The sequence below is a fragment of the Palaemon carinicauda genome, chromosome 24, assembly GCF_036898095.1.
Source record: "Palaemon carinicauda isolate YSFRI2023 chromosome 24, ASM3689809v2, whole genome shotgun sequence".
Taxonomy (NCBI): domain Eukaryota; kingdom Metazoa; phylum Arthropoda; class Malacostraca; order Decapoda; family Palaemonidae; genus Palaemon; species Palaemon carinicauda.
In genome coordinates, this window is record NC_090748.1 from 97,953,237 (window position 1) to 97,974,469 (window position 21,233).

Genomic DNA, 21,233 nt, shown 5'->3' on the forward strand with positions numbered 1-21,233 from the left:
TTATTTCGCTAGCATTTGTATTCAGGCTTAATAGTTTTCAGGTCACTATTATAACACTTTCTAAAAAGATAAGTCTTCAGGTTTTTCTTGAAGGCAGCCACATTTGTGCTATTCTTGACATCGAGTGGAAGGTCGTTAAAGAGTCTCGGTGCAGCATAACTGAACGTTCTTCCTCCTATTGCATGATTCACACTAATTTCGAATAGTCTATGTGGGTCATCTGCATGTCTAACTCTTACAGTGGCGCTGGTAGCTTCAGGGTAGGGGACCAAGCAATCACGAAGATATTTAGGCTTGTCACCTGTAAGTGCTTTGTGAGTGAACAAGCAAATTTTAAATTCAATCCTAGCCTTAACAGGTAACCAATGTAGATCGATCAGTGCAGGAGTTATTCTCTCCCGAAATTTAATGCCTTTTATCAGTCTAGCCGCCCGGTTTTGCACATTTTGAAGCTTCCTTAGTAGTGTATTGGGCAATTTGTAGTACAGAGAATTGCAATAATCAAGCCTTGATATTACATGACTCATCACTAAAATTTTTGTACTGCCCTCTGTTAAATATTTTCTAATAAATGCTATGTTTCTCAGGTGATAGTTACACACTTTCACTGTGTTCACAATTTGGTCCTTCATTGACAAATTACAGTCTATCAGTACACCCAAATTTTTCACAACAGGCACAATCCCAACATCAGCATCACCAATTTGAAGTATAGTGAGTAAACTCTATATTAATAAAGCCAGAAGAAAATATATTTGTGGAAATTAGGATTTTTGGGTTGTTTTGGGGATTTTTATCATGAGTTTTGGGGAATTTTAGACTAACCCATCTGGCAACACTGGGCCTTCACTCGTAGTATAGTTTGTTACGAGTGAATCACGTTTAGTGTAACCTGAATTGTGAGTTGTTACTGACATTTAACTCTACGTTGTAACGTTAAAAGTACTGTATAGTATCGTGACAATGACCACCAAGGGCATTACGGAAGACAGGAAGAAGAAGATTATTACATTACAAGTGAAAATTGAAATTATATCAAAGTATGAACAAGGTGAGCGTGTGGCTGACCTAGTAAGACAGTACAATCGTACATCATCCACTATTTGTACAATTCTGAAGAGAAAAGAATATTTCAAAAAACTGTATGCAGGCCTATTGAAAGCTACGCCGACACAGAAGGATAAAGAAATAGAAAAGGTTAATGAAGAAACATTTGAGACGAGAGCTGAGGAATTCGTTGCTGATTTTAAAAGGCTCGTGGAATCTGAGCATTATGTACCCCAGCAAGTTTTTAATTGTGACGAGACCAGTTTATTCTGGAAGAAATTGCCCAAAAGGACCTATATCACAGCAGAAGAAAATTTAGTTGTAGGTCACAAGCCCATGAAAGATCGTCTGTCTCTTCTGCTCTGTGCTAATGCCAGTGGCGATTGCAAAATCAAACCGCTATTGGTTTATCACACGGAGAATCCACGAGCTTTTAAGAACTGCAAGGTACAGAAGAAACGACTGAACGTAATGTGGAGGTCAAATAGCAAGGCTGCAGTGACTCGCATATTGTTTGTGGAATGGGTCAATGACATTTTTGGTCCCGAAGTCAAAAAGTTCCTTTTGGAGAGGAGCCTCCCGCTCCAAGCCTTGTTAGTTATGGACAGTGCTTCTGCCCATCCTCCCGACCTTGAAGACTACCTACTGGATGAGTTCAAATTCATTCAGATCAAGTTCCTGCCGCCAAGCACCTCTCCACTACTCCATCCCATGGATCACGAGGTGATCTTGAACTTCAAGATGCTTTACACGAAAGCAATGTTCCAACGATGCTTCGAGGCCATGGAAGGGACCAATCTCAGCCTCCGAGCGTTTTGGAAAGACCAGTTTCATATTGTCAAGTGCCTGAAGATCATTGATAAAGCCTGGGAAGGTGTCACCACCAGAACCCTCAATTCTGCTTGGAAGAGACTTTGGCCAGAATGCATTCCCGAAAAAGATTTTGAGGGGCTGGACCCCATGCAGGAGGCATTTGATGAAATAGTGTCTCTGGGAAAGACAATGGGGCTGGAGGTGGACAAGGCAGATATCATCGAGCTTCTTCAGGAACATAGCGAGGAGCCGACGACCGAGGATTTGTTAGAATTGCTTAAGGCGCAGCAACAGGAGGTTGCAGAGGATATTTTACCTGAGGAGGGTGAGGTTGACAAACCTCTCGCTGCCAATGATATTAGGGGCATGTTAAGGTTATGGGAAATCCTGCAAAATTTCGTCGAAACGCATCACCCAGATAAGGCTTTGTCGGGGCGAGCAGCCAATCTTTTTAGCGACAATGCCATGTCCCATTTCCATAACATTTTGAACAAAAGGAAACAGCAATCTTCACAGGATAAGTGTTATGATAGAACTGATCGTAAAAGTGTAAAAGAAGACGGTCAGTTGACCAGAAAGCGTAAATTAAGTGATTCGCTGAATGGCGAAATTCCTTCAATCGAGGGAGCTCCAGATATTTTTCCAGAAGGTCTCATAGGAGGAGGTTCTTCTTCCAAGCAGTACAGTAACTGCACTATCTTCCGTGCCCGTCTCCCTCATGCCAGCTACGAGTCTCCTCAAAGGTAGAGTGCGAGTTAATTTGCCAATTTTTAGTATTTTTTTTATTGTGAATTTGCTTTTTTTGGTGTTAGCTGGTTATGATTTGTACAATAACTGCAATTTTTGGTGTCCTTTTATTGTGAATTTTCTTGTTTTTGTCCTTTTATTGTGAATTTGCTTCTTTTTTCAATGTCCTTTTAGTGTGAATCTGTTTTTTTATGTTAGGGGGTTGTAATTTGTTCAATAACTAATTATTGGTATCCATTTACTGTGATTTTTATTTTTATTCTGATGTTTGATTGTTATAATTTGTACAATAACTGTAATTATTCTGATGTTTGATTGTTATAATTTGTACAATAACTGTAATTATTGCAATCCTTTTATTGTGAAAATTTATTCCTTCTGATGGTAAGGGATATAATTTGTACAGTAACTGACATTGCAAGACCTGTAAGAAATATCAAATTTTAAAGCAATGTAATTCTGTGGCCAATTTTATGGAGTCCGGCATTATAATGAGTTTCCCTTTAATATGTAAATTTGATTAAGTCTGTTCATGAGCATAGCAAATGGAAAGTTAATGTTAGGGGAGTCCTATCAAATGAATTTCCAGTGAACAGTAGAGTACTGTACTCCAAGGGAATGTGTAGTCACCCATGTTGTTTGTCCTCCTCATGGATTTCGTAATGCATAAAACAGTTTGGGATGGTGGGGAAGGATTGAACTGAATTAGTAATAGGAAATTAGCTGACCTAGAGTATGCTGATGATGCAAGTGGATGTGTATATATATATATATATATGGTTAATATATGATACTCTAATTTCTTGCGAAACTGGAATTCGCTACAAGAATTGGACGAGTGCTGGCTAGTGTGGTATTTTTCTCTATATGTTTAATAGGGGCTTGGTCATAATAACTTACATATCGGTCTATTAAAATGTGAAGTATGTTTTTCACTCGGTTCAGTTCGGTTGTTGGGCTGAGGGATTCGCCTTTCGATTGGCACCTCCTTCTTTATTGTAATTCTTTTATTTTCTTCTCTCTTTTTTTCCACATTTGATAAATATATTCTTTTCTTTTCTCTATTCCTTCTTTCTTAAACAGCGCGTTTCCTATTATCTTCTTTTCTTCTTCGTATGGCTGTTGTAATTCACTATTTTTCTTCTCTCGTCGCTGAGGTCTGGACAGTCAAGAATGAAATGGGCGAGGTCTTCAGTAACTGCCCCATATAGTTTGCATTCTACCCTCCCTCCTACTTCATGTCTTTTCCTATCATTTAATTTCAATCAGTTGTCCCTAACTCTATACATGATAATAGAATCAGGATTGTTATCATAAAACATTTCTCCTATTTGACCTTTTTCTTGTTTGTATATTTCTAAACTTTTTCTCTTTTATCTTATCCCTCCACTTTTTACCATCTACTTCTCTAATTTTGGCCTTGAGCTCTTCTCTTCCCATTCTCCTAAAGGTTCTATCGTTCATTTCCATATCTTTCATCCATTTCCTAGTCTTTCATCCACCTGTTATTTTCATTTTCTTTCATTTCTTCCAGAATTGTCTTCAGCAAATCATTTCTCCCCTCTTCTATCCCTTTCACAAACCTTAGCCTTCCTCCTGCTATCCTAGTCTTCATTTCGGACATTCCTATTTCTCCCTGTAGTGTTGCCAGTCCCAAGCGGCAACCCTATCTTCCGTCATTGCCAACGAGTAGTTAACTCCGGCTTGACTTGGATGGTTTTTTACTGTTGATCTTCGTTGCTGCCGAATATCCCGGCTTTGAAGTATGACAGTAACTCAGGGTGTATTGTCTTACAGCCGACAATGTTATCGACGGGAATCATGATTCCTCTGCCGGCCATGACGTTGTCGGCAAAGGAAGCTATGCTTCCCTAGTTTACAACCGAAAATAGGCGGCGTAATTTCCGCCGCCTTTCTCCCCTGTAAACTATAAGACCCTTTCCTCCCCCCCCCCTCTGTCCTTTAGTGTCGGTCTAGCCATTACAACATTCTTTTGGCCGGTATTCTACAATCATCCCGGCTTGCAGGGTTGACTAGTTGCCGGCCGGGACCCTACCAGCGGCGGTTAGGTTGCCGCCTCGGCCAACTCCCCCTTATGGCCTTCCTTCACCGGAAGCGAATGCCCCAGGGGGAAGACTGAGCCGGCCCTGACGGCTGCCGGTGGGAAACCTAATATACTGTTGAGAATTCTTCAGTCTTATTTTGGACTGCCATCCACAGACCTCGCAACTGGCAGTACAGCCGGCGGCAAAAGTTGTGGCTGGATGGAAGCCAGAATCCGATGCATTAATCCCCCTCCATTAGAATTCTCATTCTGGCAAGGAGACAGTAGGCGGCAGTATCCCTCCTACACTTCCATTTATTGTGCTAAACCATAATAACAGGAAACCCACCTTTCCATTCTTTCTCTCTCTATCACTTAGGCACTAGCCTAACCCCGGTAGTGTACTGGTAAAACTACAGTAGCTAGTAAAACTACAGTATATAACAATACAGTAGTACAAGTATTTCTAACATACTCTGTGTATCCTTTCGCAGCCTATTGTTGGGACCGCATAACATGCTGAGGTTGAAGCATTCCCTCAACTCCCTGATGAATCCTTTGATTATCGGGACACTCATGAAACACTGTTCAGTTTTAATATTTTACAGGTGGAGGAGTTAGTATAGATATTTACTAGCTCTGGCTCTACGTACGAGAGTTATTCCACTCTATATTTTCCCTTATAAGGAATTTAAATATTAATATTGATGGAGGTCTCAGCAACTGCCTGTTGAGAGGAAACACAGATATGGGTCTTCCCTACTTCATTTCTAGCTTACTATCCTAAGCTATTAAATATAATAGTATGCATAAATATTTTTTATATATGCATTATATCAATAATATAAACAACTGAGTACTCATTTCACCCTTTTTCTCCCGTACAGGAGGAACCAATGGTGAAGTGTACAGTTGTGTTCTGCAACCATAAGAGTAAGAACTTTGTGGGCCTATGATGTACAGGTCTCATGCCCCTTGCTGCATCGTATCTGAATCCCTGAGGTACTGGGACCCGTATTTTAACCCTGGATAGGTACGCTCCTCGGACACCCCTTTAACCCTGGATAGGTACGGTGGGTCGTTTGCGACCCCGAGCGTCAAAAAAAAACAGGTTTTTCTCACGTGACTCACCCCTGTGACTGAATTTGTGGGTGATCGACCTGCAGGAGGTGTCTCCCCTACACGCTCTAGTAGTGTCCAGATGTGCATTGCTATAGCTGTACTCCTTCCCTGATTTCTGAGACGCGTCGGGGTCGTTCGCGTCCGAGTTTACCCTTCTGAGGTAGTTTGCATAATTATCAAAGTTATTACGTATTATGAAATTGTCGTAGAATGGTGCAACTTGTATAGGTTATCAGTTGTGGAAAGTCTTGGTGGATTGTTTGGCTACCATGTGCATGTTTTTTTTTTTAGTTAAAATGTCGTTCATCACCACGAGGACCATTTTACCGCGAGTGCCCCTTTTTCATTTTTTTTCATTTTTTTGCCAAGTCATTTTTCCGTAAGATATTGCCAAATAGTGTCGTAAAACTTTTGCTTGTTTAGTGTTGGAAAGTGTGTCTAGATGATCTGGCTACCCATGCATGACTTTGTTTTTGTCAGATACGACGTAGTTATTTGTATATTGGGTATTTAACTGCGGTTACCAATTTCTGTTTTTTTTCAATATTTGTAAAAATTACTACGTAGTAAGGAATTGCCGTATATTATTCATTTTTTTTTCATGTTTATGTGTTAGAAAGTGTGCCTTGATGGTTGGGCTAACACGTGCATGTCTTTTTTTTTATCTGAGATGTCGTATATTAGAATGTCGGGCATTTTACCGCGAGTGTCCCTTTTTAATTTTTTTTAATTTTTTTGCCAAGTCATTTTTCCGTAAGATATTGCGAAATAGTGTCGTAAAACTTTTGCTTTTTTAATGTTGGAAAGTGTGTCTAGATGATCTGGCTACCCATGCGTGATTTTGTTTTTGTCAGATACGACGTAGTTATTGGTATATTGGGTATTTAACTGCGGTTGCCAATTTCTGTTTTTTTTTCAATATTTGTAAAAAGTTACTACGTAGTAAGGAATTGCCGTATATTATTGATTTTTTTTTCATGTTTATGTGTTAGAAAGTGTGCCTTGATGGTTGGGCTAACACGTGCATGTCTTTTTTTTTATCTGAGATGCCGTATATTAGAATGTTGGGCATTTTTCCGCGAGTTCCCCTTCTTATTTGTTTTGCATTTTTTTGCTTAGTCATGTTACCGTAAGGAATTGGCAAGTAGTGTCGCAAAACTTATATTTTTATAGTGTTGGAAAGTGTTTCTAGATGATCTGGCTACCCATGCCTATTTTTTTTTTTAGCCAGATATGGCGTATATATAAGTAAGTGTTCGATTTTCCTGTGATTGCCATTTTTTCGTTTTTTCCCATTTCTTTCAAAATTACTACGTACTAAGGAACTATCACAGAGTAATATTTCATTTATATGTTTATTTGTCGGAAAATATGCCTTGATGGTTTGCCTAGCACGTGGCTGAAATTTTTTTTTTCTGAAATGCCGTATATTAGAATGGCCATTTTTCCACGAGTGCCCCTTTTTATTTGTTTTGCATTTTTTTGCTTAGTCATGTTACCGTAAGGAATTGGCAAGTAGTGTCGCAAAACTTATATTTTTATAGTGTTGGAAAGTGTTTCTAGATGATCTGGCTACCCATGCCTATCTTTTTTTTTAGCCAGATATGGCGTATATATAGGTATGTGTTCGATTTTCTGGTGATTGCCATTTTTTCGTTTTTTCCCAATTCTTTCAAAATTACTACGTACTAAGGAACTATCACAGAGTAATGATTCCTCTAGATGTTTATTTGTCGGAAAATTTTGTTTACTTTTTTTTTGATTGAATATCATCAAATTTTTTTAGCTAAAATATTGTTTTACATTTTTTTTTTCGATTTTATTTCCCTTCAAAAAAATTTTTTTTGGGTCAGAATTTTAATTTTATAGTCGTAAAATAATCGACAATTATCCAGCAACCCACCATACAATTTTTATGCATATCCAATAATAATTAGATTAGTAAATAACACCTTGGAATTGACATACCCTTCCTACATTTCAAGTGGCAGATTAGGGAGTCTGAGTCAGTGTGGTTGGCGGCCATTTTGTGGACATATCCGAAGCGTAAGCTGCCCTATCTATATATATTCTTGTTCCCTATAGAATTTGTGATATTTTGGTATATTTTTACCTGCATAAATATCATATTATATATTAAATATATGTATTTTTTTACGAAATTTCCAAGTACTCAAAAAATTACCTTTAGATATGGCCCCTGATATAAATGTAATTTACAAAATAATGAAGATTTTTTTACATATTTCTATTTTAGGATAACATATGTTTATTCCCTAAAAAAATTAGCCACTTCCTATTTCATTTGGGTACCCAAAAAAATTCATGAAATTTGGACAATTTTTTTTGGCCAAAAAAAGTTACCCTTTTTTTCTCATTTCAGATCTTCACCTCCATGGGTCTGACTTCATCCAAAATACATCAAGATGTGTCCTAAACATTCAAGAATCAATTCCTAAAAGGATTTGTGTATATATGTATAAACTTTTTTTTTATGAATTTTTATGTCAGGTCTTTTTTTTTTCTACTTAATTTTTTAAAATATTTATAATAAATAGTTTTTCTGCAGATGAGTAGTATTTATCTTTACAGTCGTTTTAAGCATTCATTGAAGTTTTTTTTGGCAAAAGAAAAAAGGAGGTTACTGCAAAAACTGATTTTTCAAGAATTTTTTTTGGCGTCGGGGTCGTTCGCGTCCGAGTATACCCTTAAAGGGGTGTCCGAGGACCGTACCTATCCAGGGTTAAGGGTATACTCGGTCGCGCGCGACCCCGACTCCGACTCCGAAAAAAATTCAGGAAAAATTTAGTTATGCATCAATCTGTATTGTTTGACTTGCTAAAAATACTTCAAAGAATGCTAAAAACTACTGAAAATATAAATGATACCCATCTACAAAATAACTATTTATTGGAAATATATTAAAAATTTAAGTATACAAAAAAAAGACGATGTAAATATTCACAAAAAATAGAAATATACATACAGTATACACATAAATCCCTTTAGGGACACCTTCTTAGATGGCAAGGCAACAGCGTGTAATTGCTGGAAATGAGTTGGACCCATAGAAGTCAAGATCTGAAATGAGAAAAAAAGGGTAACTTTTTTTGGCCAAAAAAATTTGTCCAAATTTCATGAATTTTTTTGGGTACCCAAATGAAATAGGAAGAGGCTAATTTTTTTTATAGAATAAACTCATATTATCCTAGAACAGAAATACATAATAAAATGTGCACTAAGATGTAATTTACTGTTATATCAGGGGCGAAATCTAAAGGTCATTTTTTGACGTCCTAGTTTCACAATGTAAATTTCTTATGAAAATCATTGTATCTCCTATAAAATATGATATTTATGCATTAAAATATACCAAAATATCACAAATTCTATACAGAACAAGAATATATAGAGATATTCCAACTTACCTTTCGGGTATGTCAACAAAATGGCCACAGACCGCAACAACTCTTACAGCCCAATCTACCACTTGAAATGAAGAATGGGGTTGCAAACTCCATATTATCATCAACATCTCTTTTTAACTCCATTAAAAGTGTGTTGATGACATCCATACCGAGGGAATACTGCCTGCTGGCCATTATTGAAGATAGATTCAAAATAAATAGAAAAAAATCAAATTTGCAAAAAATAAAAAAATTCAGAAATTAGCATTTGAGGGAAAATAGACCTCATGGCAATATATGGCATCTAAGCCAAAACCAATGTCATGCAAGTGGTAGACACACCAACCATCCACACTTTCCAACTATAAAGAACCAAACTAGTGTCAACACTGTTCGACAATTTATAATTATGTAATAACTTTGCTGTTTGATCACTTACCCCTATAAAGGTATGGCAGGGTCGAGGTCGACCCCTGGGGGGGGTAAAAAAACGGGGAAGGAGGGAAGTTAGACGAAAATCAGTCCTAAAGCAGACAATGGCATGTAGACTAGTCACCCCTTGCAGGTCGATCACTTCCATATTTGAGACAGCTGATGATTTATGGGGAAAAAACAGGTTTTGAAAATGCTGTAGGGGTTGCATACGACCCATCATACCTTTCCAGGGTGTATACATTATATCAATGATATAAACAACCTAGTACTCAATTCCCCTTTTTCTCCCTTACAGGAGGAACCAATGGTGAAGTGTACAGTTGTGTTCTGCAACCACAAGAGTAAGATGTACAGGTCTTATGCCCCTGCTGCATCGTATCTGGATCCCTGAGGTACTGGCACCCGAAGGGTCGCTCCAATCGCTTGACCTTGCTGACCGACGGCTTTGGTAAAGATATCCCTGACACTACGGAGTAAGGGATGCAGCAAGGGAAACCCTTTGAAGGTGAGTATGAGGCTTCCAGAAGTACTCTCCGGAACCTTACCTACCTAACAAATCTCTGAAGTGCCTACTGTTCCCTAAGGCTCAATGGAATACGTTTGTGCCTCAGGTACAGGTCCAGCCTCCCTTTATCCAACAGACAGTGGACGCGGATATCAAAAAGGTACTGCGAGGCTTGGACATCCACCAAGAACAGATGTCGGAGGTGTCCGTTGATACCGGACAGGACCTACTGCAAGAAGGCCCTGAATAAGTGGTTCAGCCACCCACGGAGGAAGAAGGATCCGTTTCGACGGTGACTGAGGTCCCTCAGCTCACTGTGTCGGCATATCGACCTATGCCATCAACCTTTTCAGCCCTAACTCCCCAACTGGCTAGACAGGTCGGCAGGAGCGAAGCGCTCCTAGAGTCGATCCAGCAGATATTGACACTGTTCCGGAAGGAACCAAAGGAGAATAAGCAAGATCTGAAAGAGATGAAGAGAGAGGTACAGGAAGGGAAACGTCCTGGCACTTCCAGGGCTCTGCTAAGCCCCTCAAAATATCTGACCTCCCTCACTGCTGCGAAACCAACCCCTGGAGGTAGAAGGAGCACATGCCCATGTTGAATGGGAATCTTTATATCTTTGAGAAGTTGGGGGCCAAGCCCCTTGAAGAGCTTCAATTCTGGTCCAGCTTTTCAGCATATCCAGATTGCTACGTGAGACTGCGAGATGAACCTACATCCCGCGAGGAGACTATACCGAAGGAAGTCATTGTCCTCGAACATGACAAGGCACAAGCCATCCTTACCAAGACCCAGAAGGGAGCCGGATATACTAACTGCAAAGTCTCAGCATTGAGCAAGAAGCACCTAACCTTCATTGCTCCTTCCTCCAGAGCCTTCCCCCTTTCGGGAAAAGCCCTAGACTGTGTCATGAGAGCAGTCGAAGAGGGCATACCCTGCCCAATCCTAGAGAAATGCAAACCATTATCTCTAGCTATGCCCACCTGCGAGGAGAAGTGGAAAGAGGTACATCTAACCTCCGTCTCGAAGTTGGATCCGGAGATAGCAGGCCAGCAGTTTAATGAGAACCTTCCAAAGTTGCCAAACCATCTTTTGAGAAGGGAACAGGAGACGAAAGATAGTCTTCTCTTCTCTCCCAGTCTCCTTCACTGCCACAGAAGCCTCGGCAATGGAAGCAGCGTCAATGTCCCTTCTGGAGGCATTATCCTGGTTTGACACGTGGTCAGGCACAGTTGGCTACCTAGCGAGTCACGAAGACCTATCAAACCAAAACTCCATGCAGTCCCTGCAGGAAGTCCTAGCGGCTGGGGCCAAAACAATGGACTTCCTAACTGCTACAACTGCAACCATGTGGGGCAACTGGATTCTAAAAAGGAGGGAATCAGTGGTTTCCAGACTTCATAAGAGCATCGGTAAGACCGAGAAGTCAGATTTGAGGAACTCTGATCTTCTGCAACCTCTCCTCTTTTCTAAACAGGCAGTTTCCTCTGCCTTAGATACTTGGAGGAAAGAGACGCAGGACACCGCGATGCAAAAGGCTGCTTCCCTTCGCACAATGCAACAGCAGCCAACTCCACAACCCAAAACCACAACCGCAACTCCACTCCCAGCCAAGAGCCTCAGCCACCGCTCTTTTATAGTCAAACCCATGGCCAGAGGAAAGTCGGCTCCTCCTAAGGATAAAGGCAGAGCGAGGAACCCTAGACAGAAATAGGGTCACGGCTCCCCCCTCACAGTGCGTTGGGGGTTGCCTGCAGGGGAGTTGGAGGAGGTGGAAGGCTATGGGGGCCATGCAATGGACCATCAAGGTGCTTCGTTGGGGGTACCGCATCCCCTTCATAGCCTCTCCTCCTCCTCTAATTCCTCCCCCGATCTCGTCCTCCCAGATCCCTCGGGATCCAGGGAAACAGCAAGCCTTAGCTCAGGAGATCCATTCAAGAGGTCTCCAACGCCTCCCCGGGGTTTTTGAGTCGCCTCTTTCTGGTAGAGAAAGCCTCGGGAGGTTGGAGACCCGTAATCGATCTCTCGACCTTGAACCAGTTTGTGAAGCAAACTCCATTCAAAATGGAGACAGCAGCCTCCGTGACCCAAGCGGTGCATCCAGGAGACTTTATGGCATCGGTAGACTTAAAAGATGCATATTTCCAAGTGCCGATCCATTGCACATGTCGGAAATTCCTGCGCTTTCTGGTTCAGGGTCAAATCTTCGAGTTCAAAGTCCTATGCTTCGGCCTCTCAACCGCCCCACAGGTCTTTACAAAGGTTTTCGAACTCGTATCTTCATGGGCTCACAAGCATGGAATACGTCTGCTAAGATACCTGGACGATTGGCTACTCCTGGCCTCGTCTAGGGAGCTAGCTCTGAGTCACCTGAGAAGACTTCTAGACCTTTGCAAGGATCTGGGGATCCTTGTAAATGCAGAGAAGTCTTGCTTGACTCCAACCCAAGTCTTAAACTATCTGGGTATGTCCATCAACACCCAGGTAGGGAGGCTGTTCCCTTCGGAAGACAGACCAGAGACTGGATCAATCCATCGCCCATCTCTTGTCTCTACTACCGCCTACAGCCAAGTCGTGGCAGAGACTTCTGGGACATCTTTCCTCCCTGGAAAAACTAGTTCCAGGCGGAAGATCGAGAATGAGAAATCTCCAGTGGCATCTGAACATCCATTGGTCTCAAAAGATCGATTCCCCATTCTTGTCAGTGGAAGTTCCAGCTCTGGTGTTACAAGATCTTCATTGGTGGTCTACGAGAGAGAATACCCAAAAGGGCATTCCCCTCCTAAGCCCCAGTCCGAAGTTAAAACTCTTTTCGGACGCATCGCTATGATGGGGCTGGTGCTCCCACCTAGGCCCGAAATTAGCATCAGGAGTTTGGTCTCCGATAGAGCAAACTCTCCATATAAATCACCTGGAATTATTAGCAGCCTGGAAAGGCCTAAAATTCTTTGTAAAAGATCTACAAGGACGAGAGGTGGTGCTGATGAGCAACAACTCCACAGCCTTCTCGTACATCAACAAACAAGGGGGTACTCTGGCAAGAGACCTCTGTATGCTAGTGGTCCAGATTTGCCATTGGGCGGAAGGTCACAACATTTCTCTCACGGCCAGGTTTATTCCGGGCCGGAGAAACGTGGCGGATCAACTGAGCAGGCATCACCAAGTGTTGAGTGGCGAATGGTCTTTGGATCCTCGAGTAGCGAAGACAGTAATAGCTTTGTGGGTTTTTTCCACAATAGACCTGTTCGCCACTTCTCTGAATGCGAAACTTCCCCGCTACGGGTCCCCAGTTCCAGACCATCAGGCAGCAATCCAAGACGCCCTTCAACATTCCTGGGACAACCTGGTCACATATGACTTTCCACCCTTTTGCCTGCTCAGAAGGGTGATCAACAAACTCAGGACCTCCCGGAACTGCAAGCTAACTCTAATAGCTCCGGCATGGCCAAGCAGAGAGTGGTACGCAGACCTTCTTTCCCTGCTGGTTCAAGTTCCAAGGTTTCTGCCTCCAGAACCCCTTCTGTTGACGCAGCCACACAGTGGTATCCCCCACAGGAGAATCCACTTCCTGAAGCTTCACGCTTGGAGGCTGTCCAGTCTCTCCTCAGAAGCAGAGGCTTTTCAGAGAAGGTGGCTGAGCACATGTCCAGGCACCTGTGCCAATCTTCCACAAACCTCTACCAAGCAAGATGGAGAGTGTTTGCAGCTTGGTGTAGAGGGCGAGGCATGTCTCCACTCGATCCCTCTCTTCCATTAGTGGCAGACTTCCTGGTGTACCTCAGGGAGGAGAAACTCCTCTCAGTCTCGGCAATTAAAGGCTATCGTTCAGCCTTAAGCCTCATCTGTAGACTGAGAGGGGTTGACCTTTCCACCTCAGAAGATATCACCTTGTTGATTCGAGGTTTTGAGAGATCTTGCCCCCCAGTGGAGATTAGACCACCACCTTGGGACGTGTCCCTGGTCTTACGTTCCTTGAAGGGACCACCCTATGAGCCCTTAAATAGGACCTCTGACTACTTCCTAACCCTTAAGACCATCTTCCTAGTAGCTCTGGCCTCGGCAAAAAGGGTTGGTGAACTTCATGGTCTATCCTACGATGTCATCCATTCTAGAGGATGGGGGAAGTCTCGCTCAACTTCGTGCCAGGCTTTGTGGCCAAAACTCAGAATCCTTCATCGGCCGATGAGAGGTTTAGAGAATTTCAATATTCAGCCTCAATAGGGTAACACAGGATACTGACCAATTGCTACTGTGCCCAGTCAGGGCGTTAAGGAAATACCTGTAGCGCACCAGACCGACCACGCCTCCGTCATCTCTTCCTCAGTACCAACAAGGTAAAGAAGAGAATCTCTCGCAACACCATCTCTTTCTGGCTCAAGAAAGTTATTGTGAGAGCCATTCATGGAGATCCAGAGGCAGCTCAACCCAAAGCCCATCAAGTTAAGGGAGTGGCTGCCTCACTGGCGTTTAAGAAGAATATTTCAGTCTCCCAAGTCTTAAGAGCTGGTGTCTGGAAACGCCAGTCTACATTCACCACTCACTATTTATCAGATGTGACACATAGGTCTCTAAACACCTTTTCTATAGGGCCTATTGTGGCAGGTCAACAGGTTCTGTAGCTACCTTACGCCCTTTCAGGGGACAGTAGCCATTGGTCGGGGATTTTGTGTTACACTAGTTTTTTAGAAGGATATCCATCTATCTTCTGCACTTCCTTCTTCCTCCCATCTGGGTAGCCTAGTTTGTAACCAGCATCAGCTGGACTCGCCAATGAAAATAAAGTATGAAACTCATCTGACTCCTCTCACAGGGTATAAGTTATACTCGTAGTCATGAGGGTTCCCCTTTTCAAGGTCAGGGGAATCCTAATTATGATAGGGTCCAAGTCGTATGTTCCCGACCCTCTTCATCCTGAAACATTTGTTTCCACGTAATTACAAACTTTCAGTCGTGCTAAGATTATGGGGATCTACAAAGAAAAGTTTACGGGAGATTTTTTCATCAAAAGAGTCTAGTCTGAGGACTCTTCCCTAGGAATAGGGAACTCCTCGACCACCCTGACCTCAAGACTAAGTCTCCTATAGTAAAGAATGAGGGTTTGTATTTAGTGTAGGAACAAATGACAAACTTATAACAGAGTTAGTAATTTTCCTAACATACAAACCCGAATTCTTTACACAAATCTTCCCTCTGTTACTGCCCCCTAAAAATAGTCTTAGCTAGAATCTGATTGAAGGTATTCAGTAGCTACCAACTGGCAGTCCCCCACCCCTAACAGGTGGATAACTACCGGCCTGGTCGTTAACGACCTTGTTAAGGTTTTCTGCCGTATTTTCCAGCTCACGCTAGAATATCTCCTATAGTAAAGAATTCGGGTTTGTATGTTAGGAAAAATACAAACTCTATTATAAGTTTTTCATTTTTCCGTCTTTCCTTAGATCTCGACAAATTTTGCTTCTCGCCAATTTATGATCGCTTGAGTTTAACTTATTCAACACTTATATCTTCTAACTAATTTGACCTTTTCACTGAGAAAAAAGTCTATTTCATTTTCCGTTTCTTTAATTGGGCATCTGTGTCCAATTTCTATGTTCCTTTTTATAAAAGAAGGTGTTCATGAAATTAAGATTGTTTCTTTCAGCAAATTCTACAAACATGTCCTACTTTGTCATTGAAATTGCCCGAACCAAAAGTAAATTGAGTCATGTTTTTTCTTAGATATCTCCAGATCTTCATGTAAAGCTTATAGCCTATTTGTTCCTCTGTATGGGATGTTGTTGGTGCATACGTTTGAATGATCTTCAGTTTATACCTATCTAGTTTGATAATTAACCCAGCAATTCTATCAGTCGTACTACAAAATTCTTCTGTTACCTACAAGATTTTTATTTATTGGAAAACCCGCTCCATTTTCTTTGTTCCTGTCATGTCCTCTGAAGCAAAATGTATGGGCCTCTTTTAATTCTATATAAAATTCCCCAGTTCTTCTAATTGCACTTAATCCAATTATATCCCAATTTATTTTTGTTTCGTAACTGGAATACAAACCTATGCTATTTATTAGGGGATTATTACTTTTAGTGAAGCTGAAAGGATGAGCCATTAAAATTTTAGCGAGGATTGACTACCCATTCCATTAGTTGGGGGGGTGTAGCTTGCTTTTGGCTCGGATGGTGAACGGCCGTTGTCCATCCTCGCCTATTTTGGACTGCCATTAATTGCTTTTGTTTGTGCATTCTCTTTGATTAGTGTGTATTTGTGTTGACTTCTGCCGACCATGAGTACTTTCCCTGGACTTGAAAGCCGCCCCTGCGGAACCTTCATGTCAGCCATGGACACTGATCGCCACACCCTTTGTTCCGCCTGCAGAGGTCAATGGTGTGATAGTGATAACAGGTGTCGGGAGTGGTCTGCCTCCAGTGGGAAAGGTTTGGGCGACGGCGAAAGAAGAAGTCAAAGCGAAATATTTCTCTTTTGAAGGTTTCTTCGAAAGGGGAAAACCCCAAGACCTCTTCTTCTGCTTCCCGATCTTTCTCCGAAGCTCCTTCTCGTTCGGTCTTTTCCGAGAGACTGATGAGTAGTAGCGTAGACCCTTTAATTTATGGCGAACCCTGGTCCTCGAGAGATGGTGTTGCTTTCCCTAGGGAAACGGCCCCACCTCTCCCTGGGTGAGGCCTTGTCTCTGCCTCCCTTTTTTACAGGTGTGGTCGTCCTTGGGGCTTGCGGGTCCAAGGACTCCTTGCTGCAATTCATCATTGGTGATGCTAGTGTGCAGCCATCATCAACTTCGGAGTTGGATCCTCTGTCGTGCTTCAACGATGTGATGTCTGAGGCGTTTTCTGTGGCCGCTGCTGACGCCCCTGAACCTTCATACTCTCCAGCTGTTGCTGCCGACTGTGTTTCCCCCATTCCTGTTCATTCTTTGAGGGGAAACTAAGTCCTTCGTCTGTCTCTCCTGCAAGTGTTTCTCCTCGGAGGAGGAGTTCACTCACAGTCCTCTGCGGAGGACTGCTGCTTTTAAAGGTCAGCTTGCTGATCCTGCGGCCCCCAGAGGGCATCTTTGATCTTGCAGAGCTCGCCCTTCGCTTCGCCTTAGAGGTTGTGCATCACCATCGGTGAAAAGGCGCCTCGTCTTCGCAGCCGTCCCCCTCATAGGAGCCTCCGCTTCAGTCGTCTTCTGGCCTTCGACCTTCGTCCGTTCCTGGATCTTCTCCTGGCAACGCTGCCGCTAGTCCTTGGACTTCGGCCCTGGATTCTTCTGTGGATCGTTCGCGATCCCCATCTGAGGATGTTCACCTTTCCAAAGAGCAAATCCCTATTCCAGACCTTCCTTCACGCCGACCTGCTGACCTGGCTTCTCCGTTCCTGTTTCCTGTTCCTCGTCTGTCTGCTCATAATGCACATCTGTAGCGTTTGGCTGCCCGCCAACACTCTCCAGTGGTCCAGTACCCCTCAGTGCACCAGCGCTCACCAGCATCTCGTCACTGTCTCCAATACTCCAACGCTTCCCAGAGCATCAGTGCTCTCTAGTGCTTCAGCGCTCTTCGGTGCACGAGCGTTCGCCTGCTTTTCATCGCCTTTCAATGCCCCAATGATCTCCCGCTGATCACCACTCCAGAGATCAGTATTTGCCAGCACACCTTTGCTCGCTCGCGCTCTCCAGCTCGTCCGCTCGTCAGCGCTCCCCTGCACAACTGCGCCTCTTCTACACGTCAGCGCTCATGGGCAGCGACGTTCTCCTGAGCGTCGGCGCTCTCCTGCGCACCAGCTCTCTCCTAAGCGCCAGCACTTTCCTGCGCACCAGCGCTCTCCTACACTTCGGCACTCTCCAGCTTGCCACCGCTCGCCTGTACACCTACGTGTACCTGCACATCAGCGCTCTCCTGCGCAGCACCTTACTGCGCGCAATCGCTCTCCAGCTTCCCACCACTCGCCAATGGACCAGCCGCTCTCCTGCGCACTGGTGCCAAGTCTTAGAGCAGGTTCCCCCTGTTTCAAGACAATCCCACAAGCAAAAGAAACATTACAGTATAGAGATTTTGACAGGTCACCGTCACCCGATTCCCCTCCCCATAAATGCTTAACAGCGCGACCGCCAGGGAAAGGGGAAGGAGGCTCCACAGAAGGGTTCAGGATCCCGAAGATTCAATCTTTGAAGGTGGACCCACCGCCGCAAACATCTCTAGATACTCCTCGCAGGAAACCTTCTGTCCCTTTTCCTTCGGGGAATCTTTCTGACAGTGCATCGGTCAGCAAGCGGCCTTGATTCAGTGCCATGGTTAGAGCAGTGGGGCAAGCCTTCGGGCCTGCCGTGTCATCTCGCTCTTCAGAGACCTCCTACCCAACGGCACCAGCAGACCTACTGTGAGGAACTATGGCTTCTTCTCCCCTGAAGAGGAAAAGAGGAGTATTGGATGTGGTTACATCCCCTAGGGTAAAACTAACTCCTTATAGGCCTTCAAGGCCTATCCCTCTTGTCTTTCCTGCCGGACACTCTCCTGCCTCGCCTCTGCTGAGGGAGTCAGGCAAGGTATGGACTTCCTCCCTTCCTCCTTCGGAGGAAATTTCCCCTCGCACGGAGAGTTCTCCACCACCGATGGAAGTCAGGAGGAACAATCTCACCCGGCCTTCGATGCTTGAGTCCTTCCTTCCTTCCTCAGAAGGAATCGAAGCACTTGAAGACTCATCCAAAGTCCTCTTCAAGGACCTCCAGGCCTGCAGGAACCACCAGTCACTCCAGGGATGCCCGCGACCCACTCAGAGAGGAGCTCTCTGGGGTAGAAGAAGGAGACTTCGCTTTGGAGGGGGAACAAAAAGAGTCAGAACATGTATTCTGGCAAGTCCTGACTCTTATTAGGGTACTCAACGGGTTTACCAACCCAGAGATAACCTCACAAGAGAGCAAAGACAGAGTCTTAGACAGTGACTTCGGCACTCAGAAGCCCTCAAAGACTAGTGCAGCCTTGCCTTGGTCTCAAGGGCTAAAGGGTGCCTGGGCTAAGATTGCAGAACAGCTCTCCGAGCTCTCCTCCTATCAACATTCCGGTTCTACTGCAAGCTTCTCCTACCTCCTTGCATCCAGCAGAGGAGATATTTTGAGATCTCGGACGAGCCTCGTCCAGCTCTTCCTCTCCATCACGCTCTGGAAGAGCTTACCATGGTAGTCTCTCTAGAGAGGCTCTCCAGCCGTCAGGTCTCGTTCTCGGCAACTGAGATCCTCAACCAGAAGGTCACGAAGTATGCCATGCAGGCTACTTTGTGGCTTGATCTTTGGTTGGGGACCCTGGTAATCCTGGTACGAATCAAGGATTTCTCCAAGGAGTGCACCAGGAAAGCTATGGAAACTTTCCTTCTCTCAGGCACTCGCAGCATCAAGTTTCTCGCCCATCAAGTCTTGAACTTATGGGCGAACACCATCCTGAAACGTCTGGATGCTGTGTCTGAGAGATTCCAACTGCAGGTCCCGAATACCGAAATCGCTATCCTCAGGAACGCCTCTAGAGCAATCCTCTCTTTTTGAGCAAAAGGATGTGGAACATGCTGATGAGAGATAGAGGAAGTCTCACCAGGACTCCCTCCTTGACATCCAAGCCCTATAAGCCACCAGCTTCTCAGCAGTTCTGATCACCCAAGATCGTGACGAATAAGACAGCAGCAAAGACAGTGGTGTCTAAAAAGCCCTTTCCGACCAAAGACAGGAAAGGCACTAAGTCCTTCAGGGGAGGAAAGTTTCCTAGAGGGAGTGGCCAAGGCTGTAAACGCTAGGAAAGGCATTCCCCCCGCATGTCCACCAGTGGGGCGATGGATACAAAGTTGCTGGGACAGGTGGAAGCAACTCGGGGCCGAACGCTGTACAATCTCCGTGATTCGTTCAGGATATTGCGTCCAGTTCACAACATCTCTCCCTCCCCTGATCAGAAATCTAGTGTCAATAAACTCCTTTGCGATGGTATCAGCAAAGGGGCTAGCCGTTTGGGCGGAAGTCCAGAGGCTGGAGACCAGTCATCGACTTCTCAGCTCTGAACAAGTTTGCCAAGCAAACTCCGTTCAGCATGGAGACGGCAGACCGTTAGATAAGCGCTAAGACCATGGGACTTCATGTGCACACTGGACCTAAAGGACGCGTACTTCCAGATCCCAATCCATCCGTCTTCAAGGAAGACAACAGGAAATACCAGTTTAAGGTGCTCTGCGTCAGTCTTTCCATGGCACCTTAAGTCCTCACCAGAGTGCTCACCCTAGTGTCATCTTGGGCACACAGGATTGGCATCTGTCTCTCCGTTATCTAGACGACTGGCTAATCCTAACGGATTTATGTCAACACCAAGACAAACTTCTGAGGTTTTGCCAAGATCAGGTGACCATGGTAAACCTCGAGAAGTCCTCCCTGCTTCTTACGCAGAGACTGGTATACCTAGGCATGATATTAGAGACCAATCTCCACAAAGCCTTCCCATCAGACAACAGGATAATGAGGCTGAGAAAGGTCGCTTGACCCTTTCTTAGACGAGAAGAACTTCCAGCCCAGATGTGGCTACGTCTTCTCAGGTACCTATATTCTCTGGCCCGTCTAGTTCCCAGTGTTCGCCTCAGATTTCGATCTCTCTAGTGGCGACTAGAGTCCCTGTGGAATCAGGCCTTCGACTCTTCGGACATCCTGATCCCCGTGGGATTGGCGGGACAGACGGACCTCGATTGGTGGGTGTCAGACAAGACCTTGTGATTTTGATCGCGAATCTCCCAAATTTGCGCGCAAATCAGCGATTTCCACGAGCAATTCATGAGCAGAGGTATCGTAACCGCCAGCAAGTGGAGTACCAACACCTCCGCCTCCGGCTTCTACCACCTCCAGCGGCAGACCTATACCCTTTCCAGTGGGTTTTAAGGAGCCTCCTAATAGGTTCGCTATTGTCCCTATGATAGTCTTTCTTGTTCGTCCAAGGAACGTATCCTGCTGCCGCAAAGACTCTCCCCTACGTTTGCGCAGGCTCCTTCTAGAGCCCCCTTACGGGCCGTTCTCCTCCTGGACCTTCAAGGGAAGCCCATGGGTTGCCTAAAGGTTCTGAGCTCCCTGCATGGGTAAGCACCTTCCTCTCTACCCTGCAGAAGT

The 21,233-nt window shown here is 44.2% G+C and overlaps 1 protein-coding gene across 1 annotated transcript in view; it reads left to right on the top strand.

Annotated features, from left to right (window-relative positions):
* Window positions 1-877: 877 nt before the first annotated feature.
* The window catches only part of LOC137618230 (tigger transposable element-derived protein 1-like), a 336,843-nt gene continuing 316,487 nt past the window's right edge, over window positions 878-21,233 (top strand). The window contains exon 1 of the mRNA XM_068348377.1: window positions 878-2,603. Within this exon, the coding sequence (XP_068204478.1) occupies window positions 964-2,603 (1,640 nt within the window). The 5' untranslated portion in view covers window positions 878-963. The remainder of the gene's footprint in view (window positions 2,604-21,233) is intronic.